General features: G+C 42.0%; 2 protein-coding genes across 6 annotated transcripts in view; one reads left to right on the plus strand and one right to left on the minus strand.

Moving 5' to 3' along the window:
* Nucleotides 1–366, plus strand: part of LOC142661105 (rho guanine nucleotide exchange factor 40-like) — a 70,401-nt gene extending 70,035 nt beyond the window's left edge. For both annotated transcript variants that reach the window (XM_075838370.1, XM_075838371.1), the window contains one exon: nucleotides 1–366. Coding sequence is in view for 1 of the 2 variants with exons in the window: in XM_075838371.1 (XP_075694486.1) it covers nucleotides 1–6 (6 nt within the window). In the remaining variant the exon portion in view is untranslated.
* The window catches only part of KCTD19 (potassium channel tetramerization domain containing 19), a 26,305-nt gene continuing 2,927 nt past the window's right edge, over nucleotides 157–23,534 (minus strand). For 3 of the 4 annotated variants that reach the window (XM_075838372.1, XM_075838374.1, XM_075838373.1), the window contains 14 exons: nucleotides 19,795–19,948; nucleotides 19,480–19,671; nucleotides 17,839–17,970; nucleotides 17,510–17,732; nucleotides 16,449–16,612; nucleotides 15,936–16,039; nucleotides 13,749–13,891; nucleotides 11,004–11,087; nucleotides 10,046–10,100; nucleotides 6,460–7,021; nucleotides 4,426–4,602; nucleotides 4,048–4,202; nucleotides 3,562–3,663; nucleotides 157–2,458 (listed from right to left, as the gene is read on the minus strand). In XM_075838372.1, coding sequence (XP_075694487.1) covers nucleotides 2,351–2,458; nucleotides 3,562–3,663; nucleotides 4,048–4,202; nucleotides 4,426–4,602; nucleotides 6,460–7,021; nucleotides 10,046–10,100; nucleotides 11,004–11,087; nucleotides 13,749–13,891; nucleotides 15,936–16,039; nucleotides 16,449–16,612; nucleotides 17,510–17,732; nucleotides 17,839–17,970; nucleotides 19,480–19,671; nucleotides 19,795–19,948 — 2,355 coding nt within the window. In that variant the 3' untranslated portion in view covers nucleotides 157–2,350. The remainder of the gene's footprint in view (nucleotides 2,459–3,561; nucleotides 3,664–4,047; nucleotides 4,203–4,425; nucleotides 4,603–6,459; nucleotides 7,022–10,045; nucleotides 10,101–11,003; nucleotides 11,088–13,748; nucleotides 13,892–15,935; nucleotides 16,040–16,448; nucleotides 16,613–17,509; nucleotides 17,733–17,838; nucleotides 17,971–19,479; nucleotides 19,672–19,794; nucleotides 19,949–23,534) is intronic. The other variant, XR_012850628.1, reaches the window with a different exon arrangement.

Here is a 23,534-nt window from a genome sequence, read left to right on the forward strand (position 1 = left end):
GTGTGAAAAAGTCTCCAGCAGTCGGACACCAGACATGACGGATGGAAAGCCGCTGCCTCCCGGATATCAGACGAGTTAGTGACCTGCTCACGTGTAATATTTGTCACACCCTGTATATAGTTTATTATCAGCCGTCAGTTTGTTGCTTCCTCTCGGTGCAGTTTGTACAATTTATTAAAAAAAACAAAAAAACTTTTGCAAAATAGATTCTGTATTTAAATAACAAAACCCTTTATGGAATTGTTTTCATGTTGAACTGGAATTTGATGTGCGTCGTATTTTGTTATAGTTCTTCCCAAAGTAGAAATAATTTATTTACTGGAGGTAAAAGCTCAAATCTGAATAAAACAGGTTTATTCCACTTCTTATTTAGTCTATTCTGTTGCTTTCAGAGTTGTTGACCGTAACGGTATAATAGTCATCCACAAAAACACAGACTGGATCCTCCTCTACGTATCAGGAGTTGTGTACAGAAGCTAGTACAAATAATGGGAGAAGTGGATACTAAAGGAGTTGTCCAATAAGTATATGATTGGTGTGGTCCGGACCCCGCACCGACCACCACTCCGGCTGCTTTGAACGGTATGCAGTAGTTACTCAGAAGCAGTTGGGCTCTGACCACTGCATAGCGGCTGTTCTGCTTCAGACTCCAACTATTGCATACCGTTCATAACATCCGGCAGCCGGAGTGGTGGTCGGTGCGGGGTCCCGGTGTCGGACTTACACCGACCATATACTGATGACCTATCCTGGGGATAGGTCATCAGTTGTCTGGTCGTGGACAACCCCTTTAAACGGGTTTTCCAGTTTTTTTGTTAGTTTTCAACACTTTCAAGATATTTGTTTGCGGTCGGTGAATAAGAGGTCTAATTTATAATTCACAGGCTGCAACCCAGTAAGTAGCTAGTCCTGCTCTCAGCTGACCTGATACAATTGTCTCCAGACTGGACAATGCTCTGTGAACTTTAGGGCTCGTCCACACGTAACAGAATTGCCGCATTTTTTTTGGCCGGAATAAAACGCAGCAACGTACAGTAGCAGCATAGTGGATGAGATGTAACAAGTCTCATCCACATGCGTAAAATTTCCAAGCTGAAATTGACCTGCGGTGCGTATTTTTCAGACTGCAGCAAGTCAATTCCTGCTACGGAAAGTTTTTCATAGAAGATGTCTCCATCTAATATTGGGAAAAACGTTATGCACCATTTTCTGCCGCAAAAACCGTAGGAAATGGTGCGTTTTTCCTGCAGAGGAAAGCCATTGACTTTCAACTGAATTGCTGCAAAAGGTTTCTGCAGCAATTCCATTGTGTGTGGACAAGCCCTTACAGCCAGGTCTCCAGGCTGATACATTGTAGCAAAATACTAGATTTGTGTAGCTGCTGTGTTAAGGCAATGCTCTGTAAACTAAACTGGATACTATTTTATCCACTTCTCGGGTGAAAGCAGGACCAGCTAGGTATGTACTGGTCTGCAGCCTGTGAATGTAAACAGATTTCTCATTCACTGACAGCAAACAAATACCTTAAAGAAAAGAAAAAGAAATTAAAATACAAAAGGGGGAATTTAGTGAGGCATATGCACCAGTTTTGCTTTGGTGCGCCTCATATTTTAGCAATAACTTGCGACTTTTCAATAGAGGATGGGGTTAACCAGGATGGGGCCGGACTATTAAGTTTCCTATAGATTTAGCATTTTCAAAGACAGAAAACTATACAATTGTAGAATCTATCATCCTACTATGGGGACAGCTATATTACCCCAAACAGCAAAAAATAAATAAATATTGGGTCGTTTGACTCTGAGTGTAATTAAGAATACAGCGGATTCCTAGCTATGAGTCCGCTGTAGTCAAGAGGTTAGCGCTGCCACAACTTTTCCCAAAAGGGACGGAGGCCGCAGTGTATATATGCAAATACTCAGCAGCCCATCAGTCCCTGGTGAGAGTGGGGGAGGGTGGAATGCTCCCCTTATGAATACAGCAGACGCCTTTTTTTTTTTGGTGCTGTTTGGGCTAATAGAGCGGACCTTACCTAGGACACCATAGTATGACAACAGATTGTATTAAGATTTATTAAACTAAAACAAGAAAACCACTTGAAAGCGAACATCTGCCTTGTTGCCATAAGCAACTGTGCTATCCTCCAATTCACATTACACAAGGTTTTATACATGGCAGCCTCATGTCACATTAATATTGTATCCCTAGAATGGAAACATTCAGACCAAATCCTGACTGGACCAACAACGGAGCTGCAAGATTCTGTGTACCATAAATTACTAATAAATATGTGACAATCACTTCAACCGGAGACACCGGGAAATGCATTCACTTAGCTGAAGTGATGATGTTACTGTAGGAGAGTTCTCAAGGTGATGCAGGATGCAGAGCGGTGATGTCCTTGCTGAAGCATCATATTAATGCACTGGCTGTATCTTCGTGCATACGGCAAAGAGAACTAAAAAGAAACAAAGTTAAACTGGTGAATATTTACAGGTGACCGTTCAGCAGCCACAGAATAATCTCGTTTCATACAAAAAAAACCTGCCCACATGATGCAATTTTCTTGAACATTAAGGCTGTGTTCCCACGTAGCGTAAACGCTGCAGAATTCCCGCAACAGAATTCTGCGTAGAAATTCTGCAGCATTTACAGTAGAAGCAAAGTGAATGAGATTTAGAAAATCTCACGCCCACGCTGCGGAAAAAAAACCGCACAAAAGTCCTGCGGAAAGTGTTCTGCGGTGCGTTTTTCTACTCCGCTGCATGTTCTGTGCGGAGATGCTGCATGTTTGGCACAAAGACTTCAATGGGGAGCAGAAATTCTGCAACAGATTTATGTTGTTACGGTTTTTCCAGCGTTTACGCAGCACAAACCGCTGGAAATCCGCAGGTGCACATATGCTTTGCCATAACCAATGTTTAACACTAAATCCAAGGGTAAAACCGCTGAGTTTCCGCATCAATAGGAGCAGGAAAAACGCACTATTTGGTGCAGATTTACCAGCGTTTTTCTAGAGAAAATGTGTCGAAACATATCCTAAAGGGAACCTGTCAGTAGTTTGGAGCCACTAACACGCTATTATGACGCTGGGGTTTAGTGTTCAAAACCTGCCTACCTCAAAAATGGATATTCAGGGAATAGTTAGTAAATTACAACTTACCAAGATGAGACCAGGACTGGCATGTTGCCGGACTCCATTCAGTAAGGGCCGGTTCACATCAGCGTTGGGGTTCCGTCTGAAGTTTCCGTCGTGGAACCCCTCAACGGACAATCAAACGGAAACCTTAGCTTCAGTTTGCATCATCATTGATATCAATGGCGACGGAAACATTACTAATGGTTTCCGTTTTTTCGACGGAATCAATAGCCAGACTTTTGGTATTGACTTTATGCAGCAGAAATTGTTGCGACGTTCACACAAACTGTTGTTTATCTGCTGCCATTTACAGCATTAAGTATAGAACAACGCGATCTTATTCAAATTTGTAATTTACTGTGCCTGGAAGGAATCGTGATCATGCTGATATGAGATACTATGCTATAGTTATAATCCTGTACCTCCAGCCAGCACCGTAGAGTCTTTCTGGTGCTTTTCTTTCCTTTATAAAACTGCAGGAGCATCAAGTCATCCACAAACTGTCTGCCTGGAATCTGGAAAGCCTGAAATCAAATGTAAAATGTTATTATGGGACTACAGGTTTTCTGTACAGTAATGACAGACTTACATGGACACGTTTCATCAATACCGACAGTTGGGGAGTTATCGGCTGGAACACGGGGAGCGGATCATACAATCTGCTGTGCAAAGTGCATGATGTTTCCCCCTTAAAACATATTAATTATTTTCAATTATGCTGGGAGGGGGAAGTGTGCGGCTAGCTCAATAAGAAGAGATGAGTATGAGCAATTTTTTGGCGCACTATATGATTATTTACATCATGCAGATTTCTAGCCCCCAGCTATAACTTACACACCACTCCACGCCTACAGGGCAGCTTCGCTGCCATACTTCACTACGTTTATAAGTTTGTCACAATTACATACCCAAAACATGCTCACAAGTCTCATCACAGTGCAAACGCTGAGCTTGGGGTCACCCTGCTGTATACAATCAAAGGTGATGCCGGTCAAAAAAGAATGGCACTGCCTGGCATACGATATCTCTTTATGTGACATATTGAAAGTAAGAAAAATTACATCTGCAATTAAAAACAAAAGGCAATAATAAGACTAGAACAGCAATGCTCAGATATTAGAAGAATGAATTCACTGTTTAGATCACCATTCCTACACACTGCATAACATTGTGGAGTATTGCACTATATGCCGAAGAAGGTCTGTAGATTGTGCATTTTGGTCGTGTGATTAAGACGGTGAATTTTTAGGCGATTAAACAGTGAAGCTATGTGAGCGGTACCGTACCTTCAGCTGTATCTGTACACTCGGCACACCTTGGGAGATCCATTTCAGTAGTATATATGACGCTGTCTTGAAAAGATGTTGAGCACCCATCATTGGCCAGCAGGTGGTGGTGTTGTACCCAGAGAACAGCCCCAAGATCACCCGATCCTTCTCTCTCCATCCCCAGACGGGGAGCTTCTAAAAAAAAAAAAAAATGGCTGTTCATCAGTAATTTGCACCTGTGTGATCTCCCTCATACAACATTGTGGCTTGTCTGCATCCTGCTGGGAACTGGTGTTTAACCTGCCCTTGTGTCAGTAAGTTATGCCTTTTTCTTTGATTTCACAGCTATAACAACACTCCATTTTACAGCCATAACTCAGTTACTTTAGGCTTTTCACATTTGCTTTGGAGGCTTGACTGACAATGGGGTCCATCAGGGTTCCTTCACAAATTCCATCAGATTTGCTGCATGTATCGCTATTCTTCATCAAACCGGACCCCACGGTAAGGCAAAGTCTGACGGGAGTACGAGTATGATTATAGCCTAAGGGCAAATGCACACGATGCGTATGACGTGCAAATCCGCAGCGTAATACAGTACTAGCAAAATAAATTAGATTAATTAATTTCATCTACGTGTTGTGGAATTTTTCTGCACGCAAATTGACCTGCGGTGCGTTTAAAATCTGCAGCATATCAATTTATCGTACAATTCGCAAGAAGAAATGCATCAGGCAAGTTTATAAAAAAATAACGCACCAAAATCTGCAGCATAAAACCGCACCTATTTCTGCATCAAAATGTAAAAATCGCACCTAAAATGGATTAAAAAATGCACTGCAGATTTTACCTGCGGTTTTAATGCAGCTTTTCTGCAGCAAATTCCGCAATGTGTGAATGTAGCCTTACACATAAAATTTTATAAAAGTCCCTATACTGTAAGGATAACGGATAGTGTAATCCCACTGGTGAGGTCACACTAAACATCTGTAGGGAGAAGGTTATAGCTGCTTTTGTTTTTTTCAATATCATCATTCATGTGAATTAGCATTACTGAATCAAACTGAACTGTTCACACTGCTTAGGATACATGAAAAAATGTTGCATAATTTAGTGCAGAAAATCTGCATCAAAACTACAGATAAACAAGTTATTCCGAAGTTAAAAATCTGCACCTCAGTGCTTTTTCTTAATGTGGTTTTTAAATGTTGATGCAGAAAAAGCTGCAGTTTTATGTTGTAGATTTTGGTGCGTTTTTTTCTGGACTTTTCAGATACAATTCTGAGACGGAAACGCAAGCTAAAATGGCGTGCTGCAGATTTTAAAATATGCACCGCAGGTCAATTTACGTGTGGAAAAATTCTGCAGCTTGTAGATGAGAATCTGTGAAATCTCTTTGCTGATACTATATTACGCTGAGGATTTGCCGCAGGAAAAGCCACACGGCAAATCTGCACATAACATGCATCGTGTACATTTGGCCTTACAGTGATACATGAACCATGACCAGGACAAAGGCCCATCAGTCACACGCTTGTTTATAGTCTTAAAGGGGTTTTCCCACGATGGACATTTATGCCATATCTACAGATGTCGTCATAAATGTCAGATAGATGCGGGTCCCACCTATCTCTAGAACGGGGCCCCTAAACTCTGTTCTACCTCTTTGTGTTCTGGCTGATTTCCGACCATGCGGGAGAGAACAACGTAGCTCGATGAACTGAATGGTACTTACAGAAACAGCATAGCTCGCATGCTACGCTCCTTCTGTAACTGCCATTCACTACTATGGGAGTTACGGAAACAGCGTAGTTCAGCGAGTTTCCGTAACTTACGACTATGTAATCAGGAAGTGGCCGTGAGCACAAAAAGCTAGAACGGGGTTTAGGGGACCCCGTCCTAGAGATAGGTGTGGGTCCCAGAGGTGGGACCAGCATCTATCAGACATTTATGACCTATCCTGTGGATAGGTCATAAATGTCCCTCGTGTGGAAACCCCTTTAACAACTGCAAGAGAAATACCACTGCTATATGTAAGTGAAGATTTCTCACCTTCAGTAGGGGACATGGCCTGTGATAATTTGCTGTAGTCATGATGCATTAGAAGGTTCTGGTGTATAGGAGGGGACTGCTGTCTAATGGCTTCATATGCAGGAATGAGCCTCTGCGTTGATCCCAGAAGTTCAGACCCGTCCTGCTGTATCTCTCCTCTCCTCTGTATCTCTCCTCCTGAGTTCTCGTATGTAATGTTGTGGCACAGAAGGCCCCAGTCACTTATGGCAGTGTGTTGCTTCAGTGTGTTCTCTTCATTGTGAGCGGTGGTTACAGTAGGACACTCATTACAGATCGAGATCCTGGCGCTGCTTTCACTCACTTGCTTGATGAGACATAATATCGCTGTATGTTCGGTGCAGTTATCGACAGTTTCATCCACTTTCCAAATCTTGGTTCTATGTGAAAAATCATTGAGTGTTAAATCTGGACTTGGTAAGTCCCTTTTTAACGTATTGTGGGTCAGCCCTTTGGAGATCGCTGTTATGTTCTCTTGTATGTTTTGCTTAACTTGGGATCTCTCTTCACCTTGTAGATCTGTAGATGAAATCCAACTCATAACCTGCATTACAGACAAACAGCAAACAGGAGTTTTATACCTTTAACCACAAAGCTATTTTAAGTCTTATCAGCATTATTTTTTTTCATCATGCGTTCAGAGAGCCATAACATTTACATTTTTCTGTTGACAGCCATAAGAGGGCTTGTTTCTGCGTAATTAGGATTTTTTTATTAAATGACAGCATTCTGGAATACATAAAATGTATTTAAAAAAAAAAAACTTTTTGGGGGAGTGAAAAAATAAAACCGCAATTCCGACATTTTGGAGTTTTTTGTTTTTATGTGCTTCATCGTGTGGTATAAAAATATTTTTTTTTTTAAAGAGTCTGTATTGTAGACTGGTGGATTTGAGCTGTTCCACCATGGGAGGGATGGAGCAGGTACTAGGGGCAAAAGACACTAAAGGGATTATCTCGGTGCTATATAATACGCTACTCTCTAGTTTTCTGGGAGACCCGTTGGTGGAGATCAGACGTAAATGGGAAGAGGATGTAGGGCCTATAGGGGATGAAGACTGGGAGGAGGTACTGGGATCATCTAAAAAACTCTCTATTAGTGTAACGCACAGGAGGTCACAACTTTTTCTATTACACAGGGTGTATAGGACGCCTAAGGTGCTATGGCAAATGCGCATTAGATCAACTAAGGAATGTCCCAGGTGCAGGTTTGATGGGGCGGACATAAAACATATGTTTTGGAGCTGCCCGCTGCTAGAAGGATATTGGAAGGAAGTTAAAAGTATGGTGTCTAATGTATATGGGAGAGATTTCCCAATAGAACCTAAAATATTCTTACTGGGCTGCATTGGGGAGGAAGGAGGGGATGGAGTGGAGCTACTGTCTATTAAAAAGATTTTGTATCATGCTAGGAAACTAATCGCAAAATATTGGCTGCAGGCGGATCCCCCGGAGGTAGCTGAACTGGTTAGATATGTTAATCACATGGTATCACTGGAACATCGGATATATCTGAAAAGAGGGACAATTCAGAAATACGAGAAACAATGGGGTAAATGGGTGCACGCCTATGGCAATGTGGATCACTAGATGAGATTTGGAGGGGGGCTGACACACATACATGTTTAAGGTCTGGTGGAATACCGGTTTACTATGGAGGAGACACGGAGGAGGAGTGGTGGAAAAATCAGGAAAGAGAGGGGGTACTGCAAGGGAGGGGGGTAGTTCAGTTGGGGGGAGAAATATGTTACGGTGTAACCAAAGATGTTGTATACATGCCATAAAGCACTTGAAGAAATTTTGCACTACTTAAGTGAGGTTATGTTATTTTTATTTGTTTTCTGTAAAGTACTGTAAGAAATGTACAGGCTGTATAACAGATGTTGTATTATCAATAAAAACTTGTTTGATTTAAAAAAAAAGAGTCTGTATTGTGCCAAAGTAGTCAAACATAAAAATACTAGATAAGAAAATCTCTAAAAAATAAATTTGTCACCATAGTTTATTTGTAACTGTTTTATATACTTCCTTAATGTTGGGTCGATTATTATGCCTTTGCGACTATTTTATTGTCAACTGTATGCATGACCATTTGAACCCAATAAAAAACCATATATATTTTTTTTAAATAATAATTTGGTATCGCCGTAATCGTAATGACCCATAAAGCCAACATGCTATGTTTTTGTGTCTACATTCGGAGAGTCATAACTTTTTTTTTTCCCGTCAAAGCAGTACGAGGGCTTGGTTTTTACGGTATGAGTTGTAGTTTTCATTGTTAACATTTTGGGGTATATACGACTAATTGATAAAAAGGGATATTCATCAGACATTTATGGCATATCCACAGGACCCCCAGCTATCTCTAGAATAGGGGTTCATTCCTGTTCAAGTTAATGGGGCAGCATTGTAAGAACAGACACAGTCCGTGGGTTAGCTCACTTGGCTCTGTTTCTGGAAAAATAAAAGTAGGTTCTTTTTTTTCAAATCCTGGGTAACCCTTGTAAAGATTCCGCATTCTCTAGTGACATTATACGGAGATGACATTCTAAATAATGCAAAATTCTGTGGACGAGAAGAAGGTTTTTGGAAACATGGGCATAGAGTAGCTTGCTATACATATACTCCAACGAGGGGGGAACGCTGTATATAATGAGGTGGTTTGTAGGGAAAGAAACAAACCCCCCCTCAATCCAGTTCTCTGTGGACTCGGGAGCAGAAGGAAAGGTGGCAGAAAAAAATTGGAGCTGTGATCATTAAAAAGCTGCTAGAACTGTGGTCTGCAACCTGCGGCTTCCCAGCTGTGGTAAAACTACAACTCCTCTGTGTCGTAGTTATGTCTTTCCTCAACATTTCAGTGTTATTCCTTTTTTGCATCCGGTGGCAAGTGCAACTACTATACGTTCCTGTATGTGCCTCAGAGGGTAACTAGTGGACAGTCCAGACTACAACCCAAAGCTGGCCGCAACCTACATAGTACAAGATGCAAATGTTTTCTCTGGTGCCTTTGCCCATGCGCACATACAATACGAACACTGCACCCATATAGACATAACAACAATCCTTAAAATTCTCTAAGGAAATCCCTATAAAGCAATTCAATCTGCACTTCCTCTCGGAGCCCAATACAGCAATGAAGTGAAGTGTTTATTTCAATCACACTGTCTCTATAGAGTAACAATGTCATTTTAATGGTACTTAGATTGCACTTTGTTCCTTTATGTCAGTTCGTTTTCCATTTTCCTCCCACTGAGTCACCGTTACGTTTTCACTATATGGCGATTACACCGACCACCTGTCTAATTATTTAACCAATGAGCCAGTGCCGCTTAACCCCGCATATTATTGTAATTTACATCCTAATAGAAGCGGCTCCCTGCTGATTGTATCGGCTTTTTGTTCAGATGACACGGACTCTCATTTCTATGAGGTTGATCAATATAAAACCAGGAGAATGTACAACAAAAGAACCAACATCTGGAAGGGTCATTGGAAACAACAGTAATGTTTTACATAGGACTGTATGCAAAGTCTGGCGCTCTACACAAATGTCACAAGAAATAAGTCACCTCTGGTTCAGAGTCCTCTATGGGGCCTTTGCACACATGTTCTTTTACCGATAATCTGCGGGACAGATATTTATTAAATTACTATTTATGAAAGCAATAAAAAAGCTTTATGAATGGGCCATCAGGACCCTGCTTAAAATATACAAAATAACATTTAAAATGCCTCAATTCCTTTCCACATACGGACGCTGACATTTCTCTTATGTTTTTCCTTACGCACAAATTGCGAATTATTTTTTGGGTCAAATTCTGTAAAATCGGTAGATCATTGTGTAAGGAATAAAATCATAACCTAAAATTGCCCCAAACAGCTAAGCGGATTTTCAGACAATAAAATGTGACATTGAATTTGGTAGCAATCGAGCCCTCGCTTCAGACCACCTATCACCTTCTGCCTTATTACATATAGGGGTTAGTAGTAGCCTGTACACACTGGCACCTAATACTTTATCATATAAACCATACTGAAGATTTGATTATATGTACTGTATATGTTTTCTAGGATATTAGGATAGACCATCAATGTATGATCGGTCATTCTCCCCGGGACCTCCACAGACCAGCAGAAGAAAGGCACAGCATTGCTTACTGGAGCGCCATAGACCCTTAACTGCAGTACCTGGCACATCGTCGTCCATACGAGTGTGGCTGTGTCTGGTATTGCAGGTTGGCACATTCAAGTGTAAGAGGATGAGCGTGACTGAACTGCAGTACCTTGCACAGCCACACTCAAGAACATCACTGTCGGGTACTGCAGAGAACGGGCCAGAACCCCTTCGCTTTGCTGATTGGTGATGGTCCTAGGGGTGGGACACCCACCAATCATACATTAAAGGCTCATCCTACGTATCAATATAAAGTCTGGGAAAAAACCTAGAACTCTTAGTGCTTTTTTCTTTTAAGAAACAGTAATGAGCGGTGGTTACATTTTGGATACAAATGCAATGAAAGTAATTACCTGTGAGCCTTACACTCATATAAAGCCTTCACAAGGGATGGGATCTGAAACTCTTTTACTTCCTGACACAGAAGGTCCCATTCTCTGTAAAGAAAGGAAAATCCATAAGCAATACATCCGATTCATGAGAATTTACAGCAAATGTTCAAAGGAAACAACAATTATATCCAAAATGTGTGAAAGGTCAAGACAGTTAGACTGGATTCACACACAGTTTTGTTTATTTTTCGTGGTATCTTCGTTGGTGTTTTTCGAGGTAAAAAAAACACTGCGTTTTGCTTTGTGGCATTTAGGTGGCGGTTTTGGGTTTAGTGGCGTTCAGCGTGAAGGAGACTAACCAGGCCTGACTACCTTTATGTGCTATCATAGGTTTAAAAAAAAAAAAAAAAAGAATCTAAATTTAAGCATGCTATAAAATATGAGTTTTCATAAAGTAATTCCTCAAGTAATCCACGGACAGGACACAGTAACAACTGTTAGGTGATCTCCACATGTAGAAAAACCAAGGACTTAGAGATGTTTATGTGTAAGAAGTAGCAAGGACGACCCACACCTCAACGTGCGTTTTGCTAAATCAGTAGGAGGTACAGAATAACTAAAAGACTGGGGTATATATAGTATAGCAGAACTAAAAATGTTCACAACACACCTGTGTGATGGTCAGATCGGGGTGCAGTCTCCATGATGGTCCACCTGTTGTAACGTGCATACACTTACATCTTCTATTTCATTCCAAGTGCTTGATTTTTGGTCACAGACGCGCTCCATACATGCCACTCTTTGGAGCGGTTCCGTTGTGTACATACGTTGCCCAGGTGAAGAGCACGTGCGCTGCGTAACTGTGGGCGAGTGTGTGCGTGCTACAAGCGGACCATCATGGCAGCTGCACACCGATTTGACCATCACACGTGTGTTGTGAACAATTTTAGTGCTGCTATACTATATATAACCCAATCTTTTCGTTATTCCGTACCTCCTGGCAAAGCTACTGATTTAGCGAAATGCGGTTTGAGGTGTCAGTCCTCCTTGCTTCTTCTTAGGCTGGGTTCACACGACCACATTAACATCCGTAATGGACGGACGTATTTCAGCCGCAAGTCCCGGACCGAACACACTGCAGGGAGCCGGGCTCCTAGCATCATAGTTATGTACGATGCTAGGAGTCCCTGCCTCTCTGCAGGACTACTGTCCCGTACTGTAATCATGTTTTCAGTACGGGACAATAGTTCCACGGAGAGGCAGGGACTCCTAGCATTGTACATAACTATGATGCTAGGAGCCCGGCTCCCTGCACTGAGTTCGGTCCGGGACTTCCGGCCGAAATACGTCCGTCCATTACGGACGTTATTGTGGTCGTGTGAACCCAGCCTTACACATAAACATGTCTAGGGGTAAGTCCTTGAGTTTTTCTGCTTCCTCTGGCTCTTCTTTTGACTGAATCGGCCATTGAAGGTTTTCTCAGTAGACATCATACTTTATATTATTGATACCAGTTACTTCCTTTTGGAGCCATACTATGTTTTCCCATTGGAATATTTATACCATATATGATTATTTTTCCCACAGCCAATCGATAATATTCTATGGTTTTATACCCAGGATATCTTTTAGGCTCTTTTTATATGGCATATTGTTATTTTCATTGTCACATTTTTTGACACATTGCATGGATATTACTATATACTATACCTTGTCTGCATGGGACCATAGTTTGTGTGTGCGGTTTGCATTCTGTGTATTCGGGGCGCCTCTTTTTCTACTCCATTTTAACGGACTGTATTATTGTAATTTATGGTTCACTTAATTTTTGCTGATAAATTGGATACAATAACTTTTTCAAATATTCTTTAGGGCATTTGTATTCCTTATGGTCTATTGTAGGTTCTAATATTTGGAAAGGACCCCCCTTACCCTCTTAAGGTTATTTTTATAGGTTATATATCTCCACATGTAGCAGAGGTCTTCCGGCACAAATCTGAGTGCAAAACCGGCATGTGTAATATTTGTATTTGGTCCGGATTTACCCCATACAAATGTATTGCCCTGTAAATAGCCACAGACTTTCAGCCTGGAATCCGCACTGAAAATCCACTGCAATTTTGGCACGTCTGAATATGGCTTTATGAATTTAAAAAAATATCAATTTACATTTTGCCCCAAAATATTATAATTTTTTCAATCAAACTTCCCCTCCCTTCAGACTACTGTTGGCTTTAAAACATTAAAAAAATGCATCAAAAAGCTAAAACTTTATTCATATCTGCGTTTGGGGTTTCTGTTGCTCTGCTTAGTCATAGGAGCAGAACGAAAATACCAGAAGCACCATTTTGACATTAATGGGTTTCGTCAGGTTTCTGCCATGGTGTCCGTTGTTCTACAAGATAAAATAGCGCAGCATGCTGCGCTATTTTGTCCAGCATTTTTGACCGGATCTGTGACGGAGGCCCCTAACGGAGCCTCCAACTCAGATGTAAACGAAGCCTAAATTGGGCTTTTAGACATGTGGATTCTTTCTTCACAGTATACAGAAAACCAGGTACAATGAAGTGATGGCACTAGAAGTAGAAACACTGCCATCTAGTGACCATTTTGCTGAGTGACAAGTTGGTGAAGCACATTATGATCAAGGAAATAAAGTGATCCTGGGTGAGTTTTACTAGACGTGTTGGTTCATCAGTGTATTGTATTAAATATCTAAACGTAGGAGTGATAGCAAGAGAAAGGCCAGGAGATATTTTTACTTACGTGAACTCAGTAGGAAGGTGGAGACTCCCAAGTCTCAGGAAGTTAAGGATATGTCGAAACATCGTTCCATCTCCATTCACTAACAAGGAGAAGCCGCAGGTGATCCAGCGTACTTTCCTGGAGTTCTCAAGCAGCTCAGGGTACTAGACGGACAGATGAAAAGAAGTGAATTTAATTTTTCTCACGTCTAAACCCTGATCATGAACAAGTTGTATATACAAAACGATAATTAATATTTACATTTGTTAAAATGTAAGCAGCCAAAAAGAAATGTAAATAAAAGCAGCCCAAAAAAACAAAACCTATATGAAATAAATCTGTTATATACCATAAATGTCTAATTTGGGAATAACCCTTTAATCCCATTTTGGTTCAGGAGGTAAGGTACCCCAACACATACTGGAGTAGAGCATGTATAGTCATCTATATCCCCCTGCCATGAAGGCTATCCTGCATGTTTTAATATATAGTTAAATAGTACGGTTGAAAAAAAGACACATGTCCATAAAGTTCAACCAAGGGATGGGAAAAGGATGAAACAAAAATTCTACACATTGACCTAGGAGCTGATATTTTTTCGTTTCAGGAAATTATCTAAGCCATCTACTGTTCCTGCTGTGACCAGCTCCTGCAGTCGGCTATTCCACAGATTCACAGTTCTCACATACCTCTCCTCAAAGCTAAGATCTGATCCCTTGAATTAGCAGGCTCAAAGCCGGAGGCTGCACTACTGAGATCTTCCGATTTCTGTCAAGTGCAATGTTCTCATGGAGACCTTGTGTGAATCCAAAATCACCATCAATGTTCCCATATATGCACACACAACCGCTATTCAAGTCAGGGGAATAAAGATATTGACATATAGCCAACACCACCCAGCTGCAACAGTCAGGATAGGAGATAGCTCCAATTCCAGCCGTGTAACCCATTAAATGCCGCAGTCAATAGGACAGAGATAGAGGGCTCACTCTGAAAGCCCATCAGCGACCCTGCGACGTGATTGCAAGTTGCAAATGGGATGCCATGGCAGCCAGGACATAACCAAGGCGGTCTACCATCTATGTTCGCCTATTAGGCCCTGTATAAGGTAGGGCAGAATAGGCTGCCTAACAGTAAAAAAACAGACAGGTTTAATGCACTGCAATACATAGATAGTGCAGATTATGTAAGCAATCAAACGATGGCATGGTGCCAAAAAAAAAAAAAAATGTAATAAAACGGTCATATGTACCCCAAAATTGTGCCATTCAAAACCAGCAAAAAAAAAGCCCTCATAAAATTGCGTTGACAATTTTTTTTTAAATTAGATATAAAACGCAGCGAAATACGCTTTCTCTGCCTCCCATTGATGTCAATGGGAGGTCAGAGGCATAATCGCCCGAAGATAGTGCATGTCCCGCGAGCGGAGAACCGGCTCACGGGAAAAAAAACCGCCTCCGCTTCCCATTGACATCAATGGGAGGCATTTTCGGTAGTTTTTTTGGTGCGTTTTCCGACGCGGTTTCCGCGTCAAAAAGCTGTGTGAACAGGCCCTTAGTGTAAAGTTTCCCTGTAGCACCACCACAGGGACATAACACAGTGCACATTCATATTAATGTGTTGTCTGTGTAATCCAGAAGAGGACAGGTCAGGTGCTCCGGAGCGAGACACACTCTTTGTAACCGCTCTACACTCTGGCCAAGAGATTTGGATCTTGAACTGAGGACCCCCCCTATATATACATAAAATTCCCTAATAGGTGTATGGAAGTTCTCTAAACTGGACAACCCTTTTAAGGCCTAAACTGAGGGGTTCAAAAGATTTGATACTTGCAATAAGTACTGCTACACGTAGAATTTCTAATATACTAGGTATATCTAATGTCCTATGTTATCCGCTCCTGGAATGAACGTAGCAGTTCCCAATCTCTAATAAAAGGGGCTTCTGCACGGACTGTAGCAGAGAGAGCTAGGACACAAAGTAAGAGGATGTGTTACGCAGCCCCCACATAAGTGCTGTAATCTCTGCCTAGAGCTTCACTATGCCCCAACAGCCTCGGTAGCAGCAGTTCAGATTAGTAAGGGACACCAATAAATGTACTTTACTCATTCCTGAAGAATAAGCACATTCTTGTAATTTATGTTAAGACTACATTAGGAAGGGAATCCCAGCAGCAGACAATTAAGAACTGTCAGTTTATGGCTGTACCTTCAGCAGAGTTTTCAAGTACGTGGCATACCAGTGGCTCCTAACATAGACTCTGACGATCTGATGTTTCGGGAACTCTCTTACGTCGGCTGTCCAGCTGTCACCTGGGTAAATATAGATGAATACGTTGCACAAAACGTCGGTTACTTGTAGACAATGTGCCGCTACATGAAGTAATTTGAGCCAAGCACAAGGATCACTTTCATTTATTGCCAGTTTTTATGCTTGGGGTCCAATTTCAGTAATCATCTTTATAAGTCAGTTATTCTCGCTATATAAAGGTAACATGACATTAAAGGCAATCGTGTCATCAGATATATTGTGACTCCCCAGTTAGGGGTGCAGTATAAAAGAAGTATGTGGTATAATATGATCGGAGATCCATTACTGAACAGGTAGATGGTGTTACATTGCACAGATTCAGCAGTAAAGAAACCCACAACATAACATTTTCCTAATCCCCTCAGAGAGAAGTGATCATGGACAGTAATCAAGGTGTATCATCTTACTTACACAGTATTCCACCCTCCCCGCTAGTCCTAGACTTCAGGTAAGATCGGACAGCTTCTCTCATCGGCTGATATACAGAATCATCTCCTCTGTCCAGAAACGAACACAGACCATAAATCTCTAAAAAGCTTCTGGTCAAAGGAAGTTTGCACGTTCCCATCCAATTCCTGAGATCATAATATTTTGAAACAATATTAATGTTATGCACCTATATATCATATGTAAAGCAATTTTCCTTTCATCTAGCATCGGATAATCGAGAAAGTATGATGTAAAATTCCACAAGAAGCAGAAGACCCTTCATGAGGGCTCTCCATACTTACAAAGTAGTTTTGTATAGTGGTCAATGACTGTCCTATAATCCCAAATATCTGATAATATGGCCCTATATGGTCACATTGATGCCATCTTAAAGGAATTATAATGTACATATAATATAACTAACACATAGTGTGCCATGATGTCACACTAATAATCTATTGAAAGGTAATACAATAGGATAAAATTAAAAAGGTACTAAAAACGAACTTCACTTCGTATGAAATCTGACCAGTGTAACCCCTCCAGTTTACTTATTTATGGCTATATTTACAGCCACATTTCTACAGTATATTCATATGTTCATATTAATTGTTTTAAAGGGGTTATCCAGTCGCTTAAAATTGATGGCCTATCCTTAGGATAAGCCATCAATAGCTGAAGGGTCGGGGTCCGACTCCTGGGACCCCCGCCGATCAGCTTCTTATTGAGTTCTACTTTCTCACTGTGAATGGTCGACACGGATGTAGCAGAGATTCACTGGTATTGCAGCCTTCTTCTTCCATTGAAGTGAATGAGAAAAAGGATGCAATACCTGAATCGCCGCTACATCCGTGTCGACGACTTACAGTGAGCAAGTAGAAATGAAAGGGAAACGGCGCTCGTACGAATGATGAACCCCTTTCATAACAGACGATCGGCGGGGGTCCCGGGAGTCAAACCTCGAGCTATCAGCTATTGATGGCCTATCCTGAGGATAGCCCCTTTACGGAAATATATGCAAATAATAGATTTGTAGGACATACTTTATGTGAAGGAAGAGTGTCCCGGTGCCAATGATATACAGCTTGCTGCCATCCACGCTGCTTTCTATGCTTAGATGGCCTAGAGCAGAGTCTGGGTATTTAGCCAATAACTCCAAGGCCAAAATGTAGAAAGGCTTTGTTGCTTTGTAAAGTTCTCCTTTGCTGCCAGCCGTATTGATACTGGAGAACGAGGCTGTCTCTGGATTACTACCATGTGCATATCCTAGCAGAAAATAATCAATCACGGAGGTTGGTATTGTTTCACTACCCACAGCCGTTTACAGAGAAACCATCAATTATTCAGTGAACAGACACAATTTACCACTCACCTGAAGATTTCTTTTCAGTATGGAGCGCCTGAAGGAGTCCTGGAATTCCCAGAGATTTGATTTCAGCTTCCAAAACTTCAAAACCTGAGAACTTCTCTGGCAAGAAAAACTTTCCAATATGTAGGAAATTTCCTGTAAGATAGAAAAGCAGCAAAATATAACGGTGATATAGATCATAATTCATGTGCACAATTCCCTTTTATATTATATTGCCCAAAGTGCTCGAAATCATCGTCACTACAGATGGTCATGAAGAGATCGCACCAAGTGACATATCATCCCTATTATCAGCTAGTGAACCGTTTGCCTGAGCTCACACACTGCGTATATGTTGCGATATTTTGGTTGTAGAATCCACGCCAAAATTATGCAACAAAGTACAATGTGAGTAGAAATCCCCATTCACATGAAGCACATTCACACAGGCAGTCGTCACTTCAATGGGTATCCCGAATCCTGTGTAGTTTGTAGTGCCCATAAATATGGAATATTTTAACACTACAAAGACTGACACTAGGTTTTTCCTTTACAGTTTCTTATGGGCATGTCACCTATAGATCTTCTGAATACATCAAACAGGTGGTGAGTGTATATATTACCCGCCATGAATTAAAAGCCTGATTGTGACTCAATCCGACTGTCCCTACTAATTTTCCTCTTCTGACTGCTAAGCGGGTGGACACAATCCTCCTATAAGACAATGATAATGTCACAGAAATTATTTGGCTATTTTATGAAAAATCGCTATGACTGCAATGTGTGAATATACCCTTAGCCTCTCTGTAAAATGAAGAGCATGTCCAATCTTCTGAATTAAAAGTTCTGCAACTTTCTACTAGACTTTGTTGATATTTGTAATTTTTGCAAATACTGTTTTATGGTCTCTACTTGCTGTCAGTGAATAAAAACACAGTTTACATTCAGAAGCTAAAGGCCCTGTTCACACTGAGTTTTTTTACTAGTTTTTTTACGCGGAAACCGCGCCAAAAAACTCCTCAAAAACCACCCGAAAATGACTCACATTGATTTCAATGGGAGTTGGACGAGTTTTTTTTAACACGAGTAAAAAAAAAGGTGTCGCGGTAAAAAGAAGCGTCATGACCCATCTTGAGGCGGTTTCCGCCTCCAAAACCCCATTTCAATCAGAGTTAAAAAAAAAACCTCGACGAGTGTTTCGACGAGTTTTTGTCAAACCACTGTGCAAAAACCTACTGGAGCAGTTTTTGCAGGAGGAATTTTCCTCCTGCAAAAAACTCCATGTGAACACAGTCAAAAAGCTATCCTGATCTATTCCTGGTCACACAACCAAGAGTTTGTTACAACGTATCACTGTAGGTAAGTCTACCAAGCTCATTTCAAGCCTAGCAGAGAGATGTGTGTTTCTGCAGTGTTTAGAAACACTGTCTAGAATGATACATTGTAACAAACCCTCAGTCATGTGAGAAGTATCAATATTAACGGTCGAGATTTTGTGAAACACAACATTTCTGATTTTCCTATAACTGCGTTAATGGAAAAACGTGTTGTGGTGCTCCATGTAAAAATCGCTATCAGTGGATCAAAGCATCCAAATAGGTAACATGGAGAAAACATTTCACAATTGGCTTTGCCTCTTCATTTTTACATCCCCGTATTTCTAACCTATGAATTGGAATTCCGGGCATCCACATTCTATCAAAGCAAAATTCTCCGAGAACCACAACAAGTTATCATCTGTGACCAGTCCAGGATATTTCTCCAGCATATCAATGGGAAAGAAGTAGTAATGAACGTCTTCCTGCGCATCAAGAAAAGGATTGTCTAAGAGTCCAAGAGGGGCTTTGTCTGGATTTCCTGAAAGACAATATGGCGACATGTGTATGGTCACCTAATAAAGCACAATATGGAGCAGATTGTGAAATATCATCCTGTGAGGTGCCGACAACAAACCCTACATGTGCGGGAATCAGTCATCACCTGAGAAGAGGGAACTTTTTACAGGCAAATTAGAGAGTCTGCTGCTACATTTACGAGTTTTCCAGTAGTTCATGGACGCTTCCTCTGTGACACACATGTCTGGGTCCGTCTGTTTGCGCAGGTGGGGTTCCTCTTCTTTTAACTTTTCCAGGGCCTGTTAATGACAACCAAATGGCAATTACTGATGAGGGTATGTTCACACGAGGGCGTCCGTAACGGCTGAAATTACAGGGATGTTTCAGCCTGAAAACATCCCCGTAATTTCAGCCGTAACGGCATGTGCAGGCGCTTGAACGCCGCGTCCATTACGGACGTAATTGGCGCTGCTATTCATTGAAGTCAATGAATAACGGCTCCAATTACGGCCAAAGAAGTGACAGGTCACTTCTTTGACGCGGGCGTCTATTTACAATCCGTCATTTGACAGCGGCGCGTAAATATACGCCTCGTGTGAACAGACGTCTGCCCATTGCTTTCAATGGGCATATGTTTGTCAGCGCTATTGAGGCGCTATTTTCGGACGTAATTCGGGGCAAAAACGCCCGAATTACGTCCGTAATTAGTGCGTGTGAACATACCCTGAGAATGTCAGACACATGAAGACCAGAACAAGAAGCTGAAACTGTTCAATATATTTATGTGTTTCCATTAATTATTATTATTATTGTTGTTGCGGATTTGTTACAATTATGAAAATTGCTGCAAAAAAATGTAACAAAAACAAATAATTGAAATATGTCCTACATATAATAAAGACTAGAGAAGAAAGTACACATCTATACATGTCCAAGGATATTGTCACCAATCTATTGAAAACCTCCATTATTTACACTGCGGCTGCATTCAGGAAGAAGTGCAAAAAAGAAATCGTTTATATTACAATAAGACTTGTTTTTTAATTTTATAAACCAAAAGGTTTAGAGACCCTTTTAGGGTATGTTCACACAGAAGATTCTGCTTCAAAATTCCGTTTGGAATTTTGAGGCAGATTTTTATCTGCCTGCACGCCGTTTGCCACATTTTTGGCCCGCGGCCAAAAACACAGCGAAATACGCTTTCTCTGCCTCCCAATGATGTCAATGGGAGGTCAGAGACGTAAACGCCCGAAGATAGGGCATGTCGCTTCTTTTTCCCGCGAGACTGTTTTTCCGCTCGCGGGGAAAAAACACCTCCGCCTCCCATTGAAATCAATGGGAGACATTTTCGGCCGTTTTTTAGCGCGTTTTCAGCGTCAGAAAACTGTGTGAACTGACCCTAAGGCCGGATTCACACGAGCGTGTGCCTTTTGCGCGCACAAAAAACGTTGCGTTTTGCACGCGCAAAAGGTACTTAACAGCTCCGTGTGTCAGCTGCGTATGATGCGTGGCTACGTGATTTTCGCGCAGCCGCCATCATTATGACACTCTGTTTGCATGTTTGTAGCACGTGGTGCTTTTCGGTTTTCATTCATACTTTTTACTGCTGTTGCGCGAATTTCGCGCGTCACACGGAAGTTTTTCCGTGTGCTGCGCGCGATTTTCACGCACCCATTGACTTCTATGGGTGGATGATGCACGAACAACGCACAAATAACGGACATGTCGTGAGTTTTACGCAGTGGACACACGCTGCGTGAAACTCACGGACAGTCTGCACAGCCCCATAGACTAACATAGGTCCGTGCGAGGCGCGTGAAAATTACGCACATTGCACGGACGTATATCACGTTCGTCTAAATAAGCCCTAAGAGTTCCTGTCAGCAGGTCTCTTGCTATATTTGACAGCAAACACAACTGGGTTCTTAAAGAGAACCTTTCACCTGCCCAGACATGTGCAGCTGAGTGCACCATGTAATAGGCAGTGCTGCACAAACCGTCTCACTTTAAGGGCTTATTCAGACGAATGTAAAATACGTCCGTGCAACCACGCACGGCACACGGACGCGTGATGCGCGCTACAGTAGTCAAAACTATGAATGAAAACAGAAAAGCACCACGTGCTTTTCTCTTTACAGTGTCATAATGATGGCGGCTGCGCTAAAATCACGCAGTCACGCATCATATGCTGATGACACACGGAGCTGTTATGGACTTTTTCGCGCGCACAACGCACACGCTCGTGTGAATCCGGCCTAAAAAAAATCCTATCTTCCTCCGTTGTTTAGATATTGGTGCCGTTATATTTGGCGCTCGATACGTAAATAACACCCTGAACTGTCAATGGGGCGTGTAAATGGCAAGGGGGCGTGTTACTATCGCTGTGACACTGTCCAATCAGCTACGGACAGTGTCACAGCTGCTTGTGCTGTGTGATCTTTCTTTCACTGTCTGACCAGACCTGGGGAGGAGAGTGTGCGCGCTCGCTCGCACAGTTCCGCCGCCACCATGGAACAGAAGAAGAATGTGAATTCTTCTTCTTCTGTTCCGTGGCGGTGGGAGTATCGTCAGCAGCAGCTTCAGAGCTGTGTGAGCATGCACGCTCTCACTCTTCAGCTCTCGGCAGACAAGCCTGTGTGATCTCGCGAGAGATCAGAGTCTGGTTGTCCTTGTCTGCCGAGAGCTGAAGAGCTCCGACACCGCTGCCGACGATACTCCCACCACTACGGACCAGAAGAATTCACATTCTTCTTCTGTTCCATTGTGGCGGAACTGTGCATGCGAGCGCCCACTCTGATCTCCCCAGCTCTTGTCAGACGGTGAAGGAAAGACTGTGTGATCTCGAAGCCTGCCAACGTGGGTGGGGAATGGCCACACGATTTAGCCAGTAAAACTGATATTACCAGCATAATCGTGCTGCCATTCGCCACTGCATGTGGACGTGGCTTCGGCGCCATGTGTTCTCACTCTTAGCACTGATTGGACTGTGTAGGGACACACCTTCTCATCAAGGGGAGTGGTAACGCTTAGTGGTCAATTGATTCATACATTTCCAGGAGAATAACAGAGGAACGGCACACAGACTAGAGTATCTGATAACACTGGATATTTCATTGAAGGCTACCATTGTCATCACTAAATCTACACAAGATTCAGGGTCTGCACAAGTCATGACAACCCCTAGGAAACATTTTTTTTTTATTTCATTGAAGGGGTTAAACCACGAAAAACAGCGCTGCTGCTGTTCTATTCCATGTCTATGGGCCCGACAGAGACAGCCAAGTACAGCACTCGGTCCATAGAATGGAGCGTCAAGGTGCAAGTGTGACCACTGCTTAAGGCCTTATTCACACGAACGTTGCATACGTCCTTGTGACGGTCGTTAAAACAACAGCTGTCACACGGACCTATGCAATTCAATGGGGCCATTCAAACATGCAGTGTTTTTTACGCAGTGTGTTTACGTTGTGTGAAATTCACTGCATGTCTTATTCTTGTGCGTTTATTGCACATCAAGCACCCATTAAAGTCAATGGGTGTGTGAAAATCACGGACAGCAGACAGACACACATCCGTAATTCACGCACAAGTTCATAAGAAATAAAGGGAAAAAAAAATAAAAACAAAGAAATGTGCACCAACACTGACAACAACAACGGACGCCACACGGAACTGCAACGCATGACAAAGATGTCCGTTTTTTGCAGAGGTAAAACGGACACGTTTGTCTGAATAAGGCCTAATGCAAACTCCTCCTTACAGAGGTCGTGCAGTGCGGAAAAATGGGGGACTCAGGATCCCCATTCTAGTGACCTTGGGGGTACCTTTGGTGGGGACCCCGAAAAATCATACATTATCTATCCTGTGGATAGGTGATAAATGTTT

The sequence above is a fragment of the Rhinoderma darwinii genome, chromosome 9 (assembly GCF_050947455.1).
Source record: "Rhinoderma darwinii isolate aRhiDar2 chromosome 9, aRhiDar2.hap1, whole genome shotgun sequence".
NCBI lineage: Eukaryota > Metazoa > Chordata > Amphibia > Anura > Rhinodermatidae > Rhinoderma > Rhinoderma darwinii.